The sequence below is a fragment of the Saimiri boliviensis genome, chromosome 2, assembly GCF_048565385.1.
Source record: "Saimiri boliviensis isolate mSaiBol1 chromosome 2, mSaiBol1.pri, whole genome shotgun sequence".
NCBI classification, from domain to species: domain Eukaryota; kingdom Metazoa; phylum Chordata; class Mammalia; order Primates; family Cebidae; genus Saimiri; species Saimiri boliviensis.
Genome location: NC_133450.1, coordinates 142312899 through 142326295, shown reverse-complemented (window position 1 = coordinate 142326295; position 13397 = coordinate 142312899). Strand labels below are relative to the sequence as shown.

General features: G+C 52.4%; 1 protein-coding gene across 2 annotated transcripts in view; it reads left to right on the top strand.

Annotated features, from left to right (window-relative positions):
* Window positions 1–13397, top strand: part of CFAP77 (cilia and flagella associated protein 77) — a 163117-nt gene that overhangs the window by 132400 nt on the left and 17320 nt on the right. Inside the window, exon 5 of one of the 2 annotated variants that reach the window (XM_003935915.4) lies at window positions 184–285. In XM_003935915.4, coding sequence (XP_003935964.1) covers window positions 184–285 — 102 coding nt within the window. Of the gene's footprint in view, window positions 1–183; window positions 521–13397 lie in introns of those variants that run through there. The other variant, XM_074394580.1, reaches the window with a different exon arrangement.

The window sequence follows — 13397 nt, the reverse complement described above, 5'->3', positions numbered from 1 at the left end:
CCAGAGACAGGACCATGGAGGCAGGTGCTGTGAAATAGCCCTGGAGAAGGGCTGGGGCCAGAAGGAAAGTGACCCAGGATCTTGCCACACCAAGAATCACAGCCCTCTGTCTCTGCTCCCCTTTAGCCTGGCTTCTCTAAGTAGCCAGGCGACTATCCCACCTTTGCCTTTCCCTGCCTGCAGGTGGTCCTTGGCAAGCTGTATGAGACCCGGAGCTGTCAGCTGAGGAAGTACAAGCCACCCGTGAAGCTGGACACCCTCTGGCACATGCCTCACTTCCAGAAGGTCAGTGTCACCTTCATCCGTGTCCCTCCCTGCACCGTGCTGGCTGCCACTCACCTTGCCAGGCCTTTACCTGCGGTCTCCAAGTTCTGTGGCATCTCACCATCGATTAGCAATAGCGAGAGCTAATGTGTCTCAAGCACTTCCTAAGGCCTGGAGCTGAGACCGTGTGTATCATCTCAGTGACTTTGCACATTCACTGACGGGGCAGCTGCTGCTACTGGGCCGACTTGATGGACAGGAAACATGGATGCTGTGGAGTGGCAGACTTTTGAGCTGAACCCAGGCTATCTGGGGGCAGAGGCTGCGTTGCTGTCCATCTAAGGCAGAGGCTGTCTTCCTGGGGCGGGAGCTGTCCATCTGGGGCAGAGGCTGTTCACCAGGGTTGGAGCCTGTCCACATGGGGCAGGGGCTGTCTGGGCCGAATCTCCCTCCAGGGAAGGGGTAGTTGATGCATCGGATCCCGTGCTGGAAATTTTGGGGTGCAAGACAGATGCATGCCAACCAGCATGAACTCCCCACAAAGTGATGTCCCCGGGGAGAGAGGAGCAAAGGTCTACCATGGACTGGGGAAAGTGTGTGACATGTACCCAGACGGACCTAGATAAGGAGCCAGGGAATGGGCCACGTTCTGGCCTCAGAACTCAGCCGCTGTTCACTCAGCCATGTAGTCCTGTAGCACCCAGACAGGGATTCATCTTCAGCGGTGTTTGGCAGGGAGGGAGCAGTGGAAGAGCCGGGGACACTGTATGGAGAATGGGTAATGGAAGATTTCGGAACAGTGGCTTCAGGACGGGACCGGGGGAGCCTCGTGTGCCCAGCTCAGGCAGAGGGAGCCTTTCTAGGAGGCCACAAGGCACTTGCCCAGCCCCGGGAAGACGGCTGCACAAAGCAATGTTCCCAGCCAGCCAGGCCTGGCTGCTGAGCCGCATGAAACGGCAATTTAAACAGTGGAGGGGCTGGTGCCTTTCTGAGCCTAATGCGCACGAACAGGCTGCAGAGCTTCACTGGAGAAACCTGCTCTGCCCCGCTTCACGCGGCCTCTCATGTCCTGCCCAAGTGGCCTCTGCCAGCATATGTCAGCGACCATGCGCCCCGGCGCCTGTCAGCGCACCGCGTCTGTGCACAGCAGACGTCAAGGGAGGAACAGGACTGAGCGCTTCTGGGAGGTGGCAGGAGTCACCGCAGCTCCGCAGATCCTCTCACCGCTCTGGCCGTCTCACAGCGTAACTCATCTCTAGCTTCTCTGCCTTTTCCAGCCACGTTGCTCCGCGTCCCCTGCTCTCTCTCTCACTCAGCGGATTCCATCGACAGCCTCCACCCTGGCTCTGGCTGTGGCCTTTCCTCCCTGCCTTTTTTTTTTTTAAGGCAGAGTCTCACTCTGTTACCCAGGCTGGAATGCAGTGGTGCAATCACCTTCACCGTAGCCTCAACTTCCCGGGCTCAGGCGATCCTCCTGTCTCAGCTTCTCGAGTAGCTGGGACCACAGGCTCGCACAACCACATCCAGCTAATTTTTGTATTTTTTGCAGAGATGAGGTTTCGCCATGTTGGACAGGCTGATCTCGAACTCCTGGGCTCAAGTGATCCTCCTGCCTGGGCCTCCCAAAGTACTGGGATTACAGGTGTAAGTCACCATGCCCGGCCACCTCCCTGTTCTTTTCTCTCTGAGAATCCGTGCGGTCCTTGGGGATGCCGTCTGAGGAGGGACCAAGACCCAGCGTTCCACCAGCACGGGCTGACCTCAACTCCCACCACACTTAGCCCCCTCCTCTCTGAGTCACAGCCCAAGACTATGACACGGGAGGCTCAGGTGGTCTCTCCCCAGCAGAGCAGGGAAAGGGCTCCTGGTAACACTGCTGCACCTGTTCTGGGAGCGCCCATCTCACTCACCTGTGTCCCACGGTGCCTGGCCCGGAATAGGAGCAAAACACACACAGAATGAGTTTCCATTTTCAAGAGAGGGCGACCTGACCACTCAAGTTCTGCCAGTCTTGAGACTGTCGTTCTGAAATATGATTATGGACAATGGCAAACCAGGAATGGCGGCCTCCTGTTCGGTGCAGGCACTGTGTGAGGTCATGTGTGCATGTTAATTCACTTCATCCTCAGAACAAGCTCCTGACCGGATTTTGCAGATGAGAGGCAGAGGGGGAGCACCTTCCTTGCCCACAGAATGACCGGGCCTGGAACCCAGGTGTGTCTGATGGCAGGGCCCAAGCCGATACACAGGACTTATTGGGCCAGCAAAATAATGAGAAAGTCAAAATGCAAGTCACAGTATCTATTGAGGGCTTTTCCCCCTTTCTGAGGATATTCACGGGATCCTGGGAGTTAAAGCTGCAGCTGTCACCCTATCCCATTGGCCAGAAACCTGGGGCCAAAGGAAACGAGGGCTTGTGCAGCATGCATCCTCAGATGCTGCCCTGTCCAACCCAGCAGAGACCCGGAGACCCACAGGGTGCTGCTGTTACGGGTGTCACATGCAGTCCCCTCCTTGTCAGGAAGTAATATCAACAAAAAGTATTTACGGAGCCGTTAGAATACACCCGGGGCTCAGCCTGCCTCATCATAGAGATACCATGTCCCCATTCTGCTGACATGGAAACTGAGGCTCGGAGAGGTCAGAAGTGGAGTCTGGGTCCAACCTGGGGCTTCTCAGCCCCAGGGCCTCCTGAGGACCCCTTCCCTCACCTCCAGGCCCCACCTGCAGGTCCCCATTCTCACTATCAAAGGGATCCTTTCTTCCCCTTTACGCCACTTAACTCTGCAATTAATTACCTGGGCAATGTTTTCATCGTGCTCAGTAAAATGTGAGCCCCCCAGAACCATGCCTATCCATTCCACACCTTGTGCCCAGAAGCCCTGCAGGGTGCCTGGCATGGAGTCGGGGGGGTGGTGGTGGTCAGTAAATATATCTGTGGAATGAATGAATGAGGAGATGAGAGACTGAACAGCCAGTACAGCCCAGAATGACAGAAGAATTGAAAAGCCTGTTACAGACCGGATGAATCTCCCCTTTCTCCACTTCCCAAACGGAGCACCCAAGCACCCAGCATCCCAGCAGCCACCAACAGGGCCTGGACTCAGAGGTCCAGGCGGGCAGCCAGGGCCACTCCCCCCTGAGGAGCTGCTGTCTGCGGTGTCTGTCGCATGTGAAGCCCTGGGGGGGGGGGCCTTTGTCTGCCCCTGGTGTTGCCGCAGATCTGCCGCCCCCCACCCCAGCCCCCATTATGAAGGGAAAAGCACTTCCAAAAAAGTTGAACCTGTCACAGTGATGGATAACCTAAATGGACTCCCCCCGCTCACGGACAGATGTCGACGCTGAACTCTGTCAGAAATAATTAAACACCTTTCACATGGAAAAGCAGCAGGCAGGACGTGGCTGCCGCACCGACCCCGCCAGCCACGAGGGGGCTGCCCTGCCAGAGGGGCTGCCGAGACCCCCACCCCGGATGACCCGGGCCACTTACGGGGCCGAGAGAGGAGAAGGACCAAGGAGGGAAGAGGCCACGTCCCCCGCCATGCGTTCCTTCCAGGCAGGGCGGTGCAGAGATGCTTTCCTTCGGGTCTGTACCACCAGCAACTGCCACGGATGGCCGGGGCCCCGGGAGGACTCAGCCAGCAGCCATGAGGGCCCCTCCTGCCAGGACAGCTATGCCTGGGCTCTCCAGGCCTCAGTTTCCTCATCTGAAAATGAGTGGGTAGTTCGAGTTCTTTCTTTCTTTCTTTTTCTCTTTTGAGATGGGAGTCTCGCCCTTTCACCAGGCTTGAGTGCAGTGGTATGATTTTGGCTGACAGCAACCTCCACCTCCCGGGTTCCTGCCTCAGCCTCCCAAGTAGCAGGGACTATAGGTGCATGGCACCACGGCCAGCTAATTTTTTTATGGTATTTTTAGGAGAGACAGGGTTTCACCATATTGACCAGGATGGTCTTCATCTCCTGACCTCGTGATCCACCTGCCTCGGGCTCCCAAGAGCTGGGATTATAGACGTGAGCCACCGTGCCCGGCCAGGGACTAGTTATGGAGGGTCCCTTCCAATCCAAGATTCTGTGATTCCCAGTTCACTGGCCCAGGAGCCACGTGGGAGGGGATGGAGACTCTTGGAGGTGCAGACTCCACACCCAGAGTGAGCCAGCAGGGGGAACAGCTCAGATCCTTCCTCAGGTTCCCATTTTGGGGATGGAACATGGACTCATCGTCAGCCATCCCCGAGTGGAGGTGTTGCTGGGCTGGGGCTGATGCCCCCCTGCCCCGGGAGGGGAGGGACGCTCTCTGACCTCTGAGTCTGCAGGGCAGACAGCGAGGCCAGCAGGGAGCAGTGTGGTACGTCTGTGGGCACACATGACTCTAGGGACAGCCAGACAGGGTCAAGTGGCGACCCCGTCACGCCTACCTGTCAGGTGTCTTGACCTGTCTGAGACTCACTTCTTCTTCTGTAAAATGGGCTAACAAATGCTCCCCTGGCAGGGCTGCTGGGAGGATCCGGAAAGGACATGTGTGAACCACGCTTAGCGGAACGCCTGGTCCATATCAACTGCCTGTAAGTGGCAGCTGCCATGAGAATGTTTGTGGAGTTCATTCATTCATTCATTCATTCATTCACCTACTCATTTACAAATCTTTTCCACATGCACCTTCATGCCAGGCCCTGTCCCCGCACTGACGCTATGCTGGCAAACAGGCCAGATTCAGGTGTGACTGCCGCTGTGGAGCTGCTGGCCGCTGGCATGGGGTGACGTGGACAGACAGACCGACACATAGGCCGCTGTGCAAAGCTGGACACCTGGGCTGAGAAGTCTGGAAAAGCTCTGCCCTAGGTGTCCCTGGGTGTTCCCAGGGGCTCCATGTTCGTAGCCTGAAATGGTCCAGAGACACCAACCTTGCTTGAGAGGTGGAGGCCACTCCCATAACCACAGCCCCACTGAATGTAACCCTGTGTGGGCCAGCCCACCTTGTTCCTGTGCCTTCTGCAGAAACCTCCTCAGGGCTCTCCAGGTGCCCCCACTTGCCCAAGCAGCCCTCCCCGGAGTCCTGGCTAACAGCGCTTCCTCCGGTTTTCAACCAGCCACCGTGCACGGCCACCTACGTGTTCGTTAGAAGGCCACGCCAAGCAGACGATATATTCTTCTGCCCAAAGACAGAGAGCGAGTGCCCCCAAAAGCTTATGGCCGTTGACAGTAGCGAAAGACTGGATGCCACTGGCGAAGAGACAGCTCACGTACATGTTAGGAGATTTAGACAGTGAGATATTGTGCAGGCTTGAAAACCATGGCTTTGATCTGTACTTACTGGCACTTTAATAACAGATTGTTGGGCAAGAGTCTGTGCCACGGGACCTGTCTGGATAGGTGCACCCCAGCATCTGCACGAGGCATACAGATGTTTAGAAGGAGGGGCAGTGGTGACCTTTGACAGGGTGAGGTTGAAGCTGATTTTACTTACTCTGATGCCCTTTTCTGTATGGTTTGCATTTTTTTCAACAAGTAGTTGTAGCTTTTCCAAAACCAGTAAGGCTTTTTTTTTCTGAGATGGAGTTTCACTCTTGTTGCCCAGGCTGGAGTGCAATGGTGCGATCTCGGCTCACTGCAACCTCTGCCTCCTGGATTCAATGATTCTCCTGCCTCAGCCTCCTGAGCAGCCGAGATTACAGGTGCATACCGCCATACCTGGCTAATCTTTGTATTGTTAGTAGAGACCAGGTTTCACCATGCTGGCCAGCATAGTCTCAAACTCCTGACCTCAGGTGATCCACCTGCCTTGCGGGCGTAAGCCAATGCACCCGGCCCGGTAAGGCTATTTTTAAAAAAAAGTTTTTAAAAGATGGAGAGCCTTCGTTCTTCCCCAGGTATTCTTCCCAGTGTTCAACCCCTGCTTTGAGCTCAGTTCTTCCTGATGTCTCACCAAACGCTGTCATGGTGCTGGCCAAGCCCGGCTTTGCACGCTCAGCTTCCCTCAGGCATGAAGGTCAGTGCTGTGCCCCGGTAGTGAAGCCTGCTGACTTCTGGAGCCTGGATCTTTATTATAACAAGTCTATGTCGTAATTAGAGACCCAGCATCAATTTTAGGAGGAGGCTTGGGGGGGGCCTCTCCATGTCCCCCTCCCACCCCCCCTCTCCCCCCACAGTCCTCGTCTCTCTGCACCGACAATACCCACCAACATTACATAGTCGTTCAGTCACTAAAGTATGAACAAATTGACTATATTTTCATTTGGCTTTTGGTTTCAGCCCCACTGCTTTAGAATAATGGCCCAAGCTATTAAGCTAACAGTTTGATTTACAAGCTCTTGTGCTCTGAACGCTGGGATCAGACTCCTCTGTTCGTGGAAGACTAACCCTGCCTCGGGTCTCCTGGGCCCCTGGCTCCCTAATAGAACAGGAGATGGAGGGAAAAAAAAATCTATCTCAGCAGCCAGCCAAGCAGTGACACCCAGAGATGCAGCTGATTAGTGAAAGCTGCTGAATCTAAGAAAAGGATTTTCTTTCCCACCTTTAAGCTCTCTTACAAATCATAGCTGGCTGGGAAGTTAACTCCCTGCTAAACCCCCCAAGCAGGCTCCTAGCCTGTCCACCTGCCGCCTCTGCCTCTCCACCAGGCTTGCCTGGTTAAAATGAGGATAGGCCGAACTCCACAAAGGTGTATCTGACCCCAGGAAGGACAGGTGTCAGATCTGCTGCCCCTCCCACGGGTCTGTGCACCAGTGATGTATTTTAAGAATCTTGTCACTTCCTTGCATCGGAATAAGAAGCATCCTATGTCACTGTGTAGGGCACCAAGTGCAGGAATGGAATGTGTCACACACGGAAACAGGGCAATAGGAAGGATGATTCAGAAGCCCTGATGGGGTTGACACTTCCCCTCTAAATACAGACACTCCCCATTATACCCAGATCAGTATACAGACGAGCTGACTTGCTACAGGGAGGGAGCCAGGAGCTTGGCAGTGGCTCACGCCTGTAATCCCATCACTTTGGAACACCAAGGTGGGCAGATCACCTGAGGTCAGGAGTTTGAGACCAGCCTGGTCAACATGGTGAAACCCTGTCTCTACTAAAAATGCAAAAATTAGCCGGGCATGATGGCAGGTACCCGTAATCCCAGCTACTCAGGGGGCTGAGGCAGAAGAATCGCTTGAGCCTCGGAGGCGGAGATTGCAGTGAACAGAGATTGTGCCACTGTACTCCAGCCTGGGTGACAGAGCAAGACTCTGTCTCAAAGGAAAAAAAGAAGCAGGAGCTTACTTTTACATGATCTGGCACCTCAGAGGTATAGAATTCTTAGGCACCTGCTCGGGAGGTGACATTGCTGCTCAAATACTGGCAAGTCACGAACAGCCAGAGCTGAAGGTCTGGGGCAGGGATGAGAGGAAAGGAGGTGTGTGTATGTGGGGAGTGATGGGGAAATAGCGGCCAGGTTCCTAAAGCAGCGCTCAGAGTCTGGGGTGTCCATGGTGGGGCCTGGAGAGGCCAGCAGTGAAGGGGTGACCGAAGCTGACACTTCCAACAGGACCAGTCCTGCAACCTGGGAACCCCCAGTCTGGCTGCCCCCTTCATCCTTCCCACTCCAGAGCTTTTCAGTCTAATCCAGAAGATTCTTCTCCCTGACTAGATGCAAAACTATTTCACTTTTTTGTTGAAAATCAACCAGAATCAATGAGTAGGACAGCTGGTTTGGGCATCAGTTACACCTTCCTAATTTCTAGAGATAGCAAGAGTCTCATGTTGAATTTTGGGAGTTGATGGAATTTGGGGGTCCCCAATTTCTTCTTCAGACTTCTAGCTCATCCCCAGGAGAATAAATCTCCAATGAGCTAGAGAGAATCCCACTGGCTTGGGAAGGCATCTGGGGAGGAGCATCTTCCTCAACATCTCCCTTGAAGTTTTTGTTGTGTTTTTGAGACAGGGTCTCACTCTGTTGCCAGGCTCGGGTGCAGCGGTACAGTCATGGCTCACTGCAGCCTCCACCTCCTAGTTTCAAGTGATCCTCCCACCCCAGCCTCCTAAGTAGCTGGGACTATAGGCGTGCAGCTAATCTTTAAATGTTTTTTGTAGAGAGAGGGTCTTGCTGTGTTGCCCAGGCTCCTTCTGGTTTCTAAGTGTCCCCACTTGTCAGCCTGCACCCTCCAGCCCCTGTGAGGTTGGGGGGGTGGGGACCCAAAGCCAACTGACATGGGGTTACCAGACACGGGGCCGGAAGCAGGCCTATAAACAGCATAAAATGATTTCCTGAGTTCGTTCAAAAAAGGGTTTGTTCAAATAGGATTCTGGCAAAAGTACAGGTAAAATGGATCAAGACGCTGCCCGCACAACCTGACTTGTTACCCTCAGAGATGCAAAGTACATGGGCGTCAGTGTACACACTTGGGGTAGAAGAATGAAAGACAATACGGAGGGTTTTTGAAAACCGACTCTGTCTTCTTCCCCTCCTCTCCTCAAGGAAGTCCTAGGAAATGATGCCTTAGGGTGGTGAAAAAAAAAAAAAAAAAAATGTGGGCAGTTTGACCAAAGTCCAATGGCTGGGAGAGTAGAGAGGAGAAGTTATCCTAAAGATAGAGTTCCCAGACAGCAGCAGTGATAACATCAACAGCTCACACATCCTGAGTCCTTCTTGGGTGCCAGCCTGGGTGCTTTTTTTTTTTTTTAACTGTATTTTATTTTATTTTGTTTTTTTTAGACAGAGTCTCACTGTTGCCCTGGCTGGAGTGCAGTTTCACAATCTCGGCTCACTGCAACCTCCACCTCCCGGGTTCAAGCGATTCTCCTGCCTCAGCCTCCCTGAGTAGCTGGGATTGCAGGCACGTGCCACCACGCCCTGCTAATTTTTGTATTTTCAGTAGAGACAGGGTTTTGCCATGTTGGCCAGGCTGGTCTCTATCTCCTGGCCTCAAGTGATCCTCCTGCCTTGGCCTCCCAAAGTGCTGGGATTACCGGCATGAGCCACTGCGCCCAGCCCAAGCCTAGATGCTTTTGCGTTATCCCATTTCACATCCGTACTCTCAATAACTCCACATGGTAGATATGAGTCACTCTGTCTCCGAGGCGAGGAGGCTAAGGCTCCAAAGCTTTAAGTCACGTGCTGAGGTTAATAGCTGGCATGTGGCCAAGTGGGAACTTGGGCACTGGCTGGCTGCCTCCAAGCCTCAGGCCCTGAAAGAGCCGATAAATACTAAAAACGTGCAACTGAGGTCGGGGGCCAGTCGGGGGCTAAATGCAGGGCCTGGGAGGGAAAGTGCAGGGCGGTCAGGGATGATGGATTTTATGGGTGTCCAGAGTGTCGTGGCTGGGCCTGCTCTGGCTGATTTAAGCCCTGGCAATAAACCAAACTTCCCACTGCCCCCAAAGCCTCTAGACCTTGATAAAACCTCGGGCATCTTTTAAATTGCAGTTTGGCCCCAAGGCTAAAAAGGAAAGAAGCGGCTGATCCCGTATTCAGGCTTGCTGTATTAAAAGTGGAAGACTCACACCGAGCCCGGCAAGAGGGCTGTGTCTGCAGGCCGGGCAGCCATGCAGAGCGGCTCCAGGCCTCAGCCGGCCTCGCGTCCGCCCTGGGTGCATCTGCGAAGCGGGGATCGTAACAGAAAGGACCAGGTGCAATCATGCATGTGAAGCACGTGGCACAGGTCTGGCCAGGGGAGGGTCATGAGGCAACAGAGCCTCTGGGAGGGACAACACCCTGGAAGCTGCTCCTGTACATGAGTTATTTGCAAATTTGGCTGTGCCTTAGGGTCCTCTGAGGAGACATTGAAAATGCAGAGTGTGGTGGCTCATGCCTGAAATCCCAACACTTTGGGAAGCCAAGGTGGGAGGATCACTTGAGGTCAGGAGTTCAAGACCAGCCTGGTCAACACGGTGAAACCCCGTCTCTAGCAAAACTACAAAAATTAGCTGGGCAGGGTGCTGTGCGCCTGTACTCCCAGCTACTCAGGAGGCTGAGGCAGGAGGATTGCTTGAACCTGGGAGGTCAAGGTTGCTGTGAGCCAAGATTGTGCCACTGTACTCCAGCCTGAGTGACAGAGTGAGACTCCATCTCAAAAAAAAAAGCAGAGTCCAGGCCCCCCCAGGACTCTGATCTAGGGGGTATGGGGTAGCCACCAAACCTGCATTTTCAGCAAGCCAGCTGCCCCAGCTTCCAGGATCAGTGTCAACTCCACTTTTACAGTTATATCCAAAATACAGTTATGTATTTACTGTGGCAGGTGGATGTGTTTTCCTATATCTGACATGAGGCATGATGGGGCTTTCGAAGGGAAATGTGCAGTCGGAGACAGCCTCTGTCTGTTAAACAGTCCTAAGGGTTATAAACTCCTGTCTTAGCTCAGGCCACTCTAACGAAATTCCATAGACTGTGGAGTTTAAACAACAGATGTTTATCTCTCCTCGATCTGGAGGTGAGTCCAAGGTCAGGGTGCCAGCATGATCAGGTTCTGGTGAGGGCCCTCTTCCTGGTTTATGGCCAAGGCACCTTCTCACCGAGTTCTCACTTGATGAAGAGAGACAGGAAGCACACATTCTGTTGCCTCTTCTTATAAGGACACTAATCCCATCGTGGGGCCCCACCCTCATGACCCCATTTAAACCTAATCACTTCCCCCAAAGCCCCATCTCCAACGGCATCACATAAGCGGGTGATTCACATATGAGGGTCAGGGATTCACATATTCGGGTTGTTGCCAGAGCTTGGTGTCTCCTGCTTGTAATCCCAGCACTTTGCAAGGCTGAGGTGGGAGGATTGTTTGAAGCCAGGAGTTCAAGACCAGCCTGGGCAACTTAATGAGACTCCATCTCTACAAACAAACAAAGAAAACACCACTAGCAGATTTGGAGTGGACACATTCAGTCCCCAGCAAGCTCTTTTTCAAGTGCAGTGGAAATCTGCCTTCTACCTTCCACCTCCTTGTGTGTTTCTTGCTTCTGGAGCCCCATGGAATCACCCTCTCTCCCTTCTACATGACAGCCCTGCAAATTCCCAGAGTCAGATACCATTTCTTCATAGACAACCAGGGTCTTGATTGCACCTTAGGCAGAGTTCTGAATGTTGGAAGGGGGACCCTGCGTTGCAAAAACAGTGGACCACCCAGGTGCCATGGTCTCCACCAGTCCATGCTGCCTTCTCTGCCTTTATCCACATTCATGGAAGATCTGTCAAGTTGTACTGAATTTCTATGTATTTCCAAATAAAATTGTGATGGAAGCTATCAGTGCCACGTGAATCACTTAATACAAGAATCTCTGAAAATTCCCTGCTGGAGTGCAATTTCAGGAAGAAGCTGTAGTCAGACCCGTGTACCACTGACAGTAATAACAACAGTACAAGCCACCACGTCTTGAATGCCTACTCTGTGTGCCAGGCACCATGCCAGGGGCCTGGCAATGACCCCATGGGATGGGTAGTATCACCCTTACTTTGCAGGTGAGAAACTGAGGCCCCTGGTCACACAGCTGGAAAGGATAGGACCAAGATTGGAACTCAGATCTGTGGAACTCAAAACCTTGTGTCCCTAATCATCAAATACGCTGTTGTCCCTTCTATTATGGAAAAAAACATGCTCTGACATGATGGAATGTGCTCCATCTGGGTTCACGCGGCAGAAATTAAGCAAGAGTTAAAATCTGTTCAACCCAGGGGCCTGAGAGTCCTGGGAGTTGCTACACTTTTGCTCAGACTATGCTTTATATAACTCTAATTATTTATTTATTTATTTATTTATTTTGAGACAAGATCTCACTCTGTCACCTAGGCTGGAGTGCAGTGGCACAATCATGGCTCACCACAGCCATGACCTCCCAGGCTCAGGTAATCCTCCCACCTCAGCCTCCCAAGTAGTTGGGACTACAGGTGCATGCCACCACACCCAGCTAATGTTTTTGTATGTTTTGTAGAGATGGGGTTTTACCATGTTGCTTAGGCTGGTCTTGAACTCCTGGGCTCAAGAGATCCACCTGCCTTAGCCTCTTAAAGTGTTAGGATTACAGGAGTGTGCCACGTGCCCAGCCCTTAAATACCTTGTTTCACATTGCATGCACTCTACCAGATGCCTTCAAATAATTTGGAAGGAGACAGAGTACAAGTAGTATTGAAGAAAATAAAACACTTCTTCCACTTAGAATTTAAGCTCAACAAAGCAGAGATCTTCAGGGTGCCTGAATCTTGGATGCATTCCTAAGGGCTCTGTGGCCTCATCTTCAGGCTCCTCACCCACTCATCTATCTATCCATCCATCCATCTATGCATGCATGCATGCATCCATCCATCCATCCATCATCCATCCACCCATTTATCCATCTGTCCATGCATCCATCCACCCACCCATTCATCCATTCATCCACCATCCATGCATCCATCCATCCATCCATCATCAATCCACCCATTTATCCATCTGTCCATGCATCCATCCACCCACCCATTCATCCATTCATCCACCGTCCATGCATCTATCCATCCATTTATCCATCCATCCCTCCATCCTCAGCCATCTGTCCATCTGTTTGTTCATCCAACCATCCGACCAAGATTTGTTGGGTGTCTACCTGGTGCCTCTAAAAGTAGAGTTACCCCAAGACCTTGGAAGGTCTCCTGTCTGCTGACATTTCCCTAGACCCATGCCCAGAATATGGCATTAACATCTTTGCTATTTAGCTGAAGACACTTAGCTCTAATAGTCCTATTTGTGACTTGTTAGCCTTAGCCTCATCAACCACAGAAAGGTTCTGCTCATTCTTAAAAATTACCAGAAAAAAAAAATCTTTCCTGGTCATTATTCCAATAAGATAAAAGGAGAATAACACCACCAAACCCCGCTGCAGAACACTCCACCTCCATGGGCCGAGGACACCAAACATCTGAGTGTGTCCCCAGATTCCCTGGCAGTAACACAGGAGTTGTTCAACAGCCTATATTAATGAGCAATAAAGTCCTGACGGGCACTGCGTGGACGGCTCAGCAAAGGGCTTAATTTGCAACCAAGCACAAAATCAAAGACTGTCAACCGAGGAACCATGTGGCTGGATAAGCACCTTGTGCTACCTGAGAAAGCACTGTCAGGTAAATTTCCAGAGAAAGTAATTAAGGAATCCCCATCGTCCAAATTCAGCAGTAAAATTTGGAGCTCTGG